Raw genomic sequence first — 2,500 nt, 5'->3', positions numbered from 1 at the left:
CATGTAATAACTCCTTTTTATGTGTGGACATACTAATTTGTATTCGGGTATAGAATATTATTATCATATACATTAGGATGGGAAAAGAAGAGTTATCCACCCACGGTGTGTGGTTTTAATATGATGTATGTTACCCCTTATATATCCCATTTTCTAATACATTTCCCTTTCTGAGAGCACATTTCACTTTTTTGTGCTGTAAAGATTGTCCACCTTGGTTCTTAACTAAGCTACCATCCTTGCAGATTCTTTATGGCCTCTGTTTCCCTCCAAATTTTTCTGTGAGTGATGCAGTGGTCAATTTCCTGACTGCATCCACTTTCAGTCAAGGATCTCTTTTTTCTCCCTTTTTCATCTTTTCCCGGACAGGGTCACCACAGCAGATCGATTGGCAGTGGTTTTGGGTCCGAGTTAGGCCCGGCACCCAGGTTGCAACACCCAACCTCCACACACACAACACACACACACACACACACACACACACACACACACACACACACACACACACACACACACACACACACACACACACACAGAGCCAATTTAGAGTGTCCAATCCACCCAATGCAGCATGGAAGTGGGAGGAGCGAGGAGGAGTAATCTGGAGGCAACCCACACGACCACAGGCCTGCATGAGAGGGACCAGCCCTCTTGCTGTGAGGAAGACTCCAAAATGCTTACACTCTTTCATCTGATATAGCCCCCCCCCCCCAATTCTCTTTGAACTACTATGGCTATTCCTTGATAACCTGTCTCTGAAATTCCCAAACAGAGGAGTCTAGACACACACCTACCCTGAATGTGCTGGACTTAAATCTGTGAATGTGGCACAATTCTTGCTCCTCAAATGCAGAGACCACATGGCAACTAGCAATAGTTATAAAGCCCTGCACTGTTTTAGCAACTCCCACAATACATTCCTAGGTATGCCGTTTTATGTCTTCATTTTCTTGCATTGTTTTAAACTAGTTTTTATTTCATTCACAATTTTTTATCTTACCTTTCAGGTAATTTCTGATATTGAAGCAGCGGTGGTACAGTGGTGGCATTGTTGCCTCACAGCAAGAGGTTCTCCTGTTCAATTCTCGACTGGAGTGCCTTTTGTGTGAAGTCTGCATGTCCTCCCCACGGTCGAGTTGCCTCTGAAAGACATGCGTAAATGGGTGTGCCTTCGCTGAAGGTTGGGCGTTGGGCTGGCAACTCGGCACCATAAAAATCAACTGCCAATCATTAGCAGACCAGAGTTCTGCTGTGGCGACCCCTAACCGGGAAAAGCCGAAAAGACAAACAAACCCTTCATGTAATTTCTGATGAAGACCCTATTTTCTATTTACACTATATATTTATAATGTAGTTTCACCCTCCTTCATAGGTGTGGCATCACAGGATTTTTTGTTCTTAATCTAGGACTATACCAGTAATAACAGTGCTGTAATTCTAATTTTTATCCTCCACCCAAAGTAGGCCACCTTCAAGGTTTATAATCATTATGAAGTCCTAGTACTCAGTCTCTTTTTCACACTGGGTCATTGATGACCACAATACAAAGAAATAGTTTGACCATATAAAGATATATATATATATATATATATATATATATATATATATATATATATATATATATATATATATATATATATATATATATATATATATATAAATATATATATATATATATATATATATATATATGCATACACACACACACACATATATAAATATATTTATATTTTTTTTTAACAGTTGTTCCCATTCAGCTCAGTATTTTCTGTGAATATCTTAAATTTTACCGCTTGTAAAGTTCTCCAGCACTGTTCACACCATACACTGAATCCTCTGTTGATACTTCAATCATGGAGAGTTTGCCAGTGATTTGTTGCCATTGCGTGCCCACACAGGAATCAGTAACAACATCAGTCCTAAAGTAGATGTCATCATCTGAGTTAACTCCCCAGCAACTCTTTGTCCCACAGGAATAATACTTGAGCTTCCCTGGGATGTTGATCCAGGGGAGTGCCGAACCCTCTTTCGCAGGTATTGCTGCATTCCTATTTAAGCAAACAACATCATCGCTCTTGTTGGTCCCAGACACAAACTGTGGTCCACCTGCATCAATCTGATTCAAGAAACCTAAGACAAAGGCAAAGAATAAAAACAAAATCATCACACCCTCGTAGCAAATAAAAAATTGTATCACTATTAGTTAAGGCCATCAATGATACAGAGTATGTAAGCTGGACCTCTTAAAATGGTCCATTTTCAAGGATGTTGTTCTCATTCCCATGCAAGCATGAAGTGTTGATCTGCATGGTGTTATTTGGCTGATTTCACTCACTGTCCTGTTCCATTCAAAGACCTTAACAAGAGCAGACATCAAACTGAGATATAAAAGTGAATGCTCAGAACAGTATAGTTTTAAGCTCTGTCTTTGTTGCAGAAACTGTAATACCACTGCAATAATTTGCACCCAGGTGTTTTTAAACCAAGTATATATACAATT

General features: G+C 39.5%; 1 protein-coding gene across 1 annotated transcript in view; it reads right to left on the bottom strand.

Annotated features, from left to right (window-relative positions):
* Positions 1–2,164, bottom strand: part of LOC122808468 (fish-egg lectin-like) — a 14,517-nt gene extending 12,353 nt beyond the window's left edge. The window contains exon 1 of the mRNA XM_044079428.1: positions 1,791–2,164. Coding sequence (XP_043935363.1) covers positions 1,791–2,164 — 374 coding nt within the window. The remainder of the gene's footprint in view (positions 1–1,790) is intronic.
* Between the last annotated feature and the right edge of the window lie 336 nt (positions 2,165–2,500).

Source organism: Protopterus annectens, chromosome 8.part0, assembly GCF_019279795.1.
Source record: "Protopterus annectens isolate FY-2018-M chromosome 8.part0, PAN1.0, whole genome shotgun sequence".
Lineage (NCBI taxonomy): Eukaryota > Metazoa > Chordata > Ceratodontiformes > Protopteridae > Protopterus > Protopterus annectens.
Note: the sequence above shows the minus strand (reverse complement) of the source record. Positions and strands in the feature narration are given on the sequence as shown.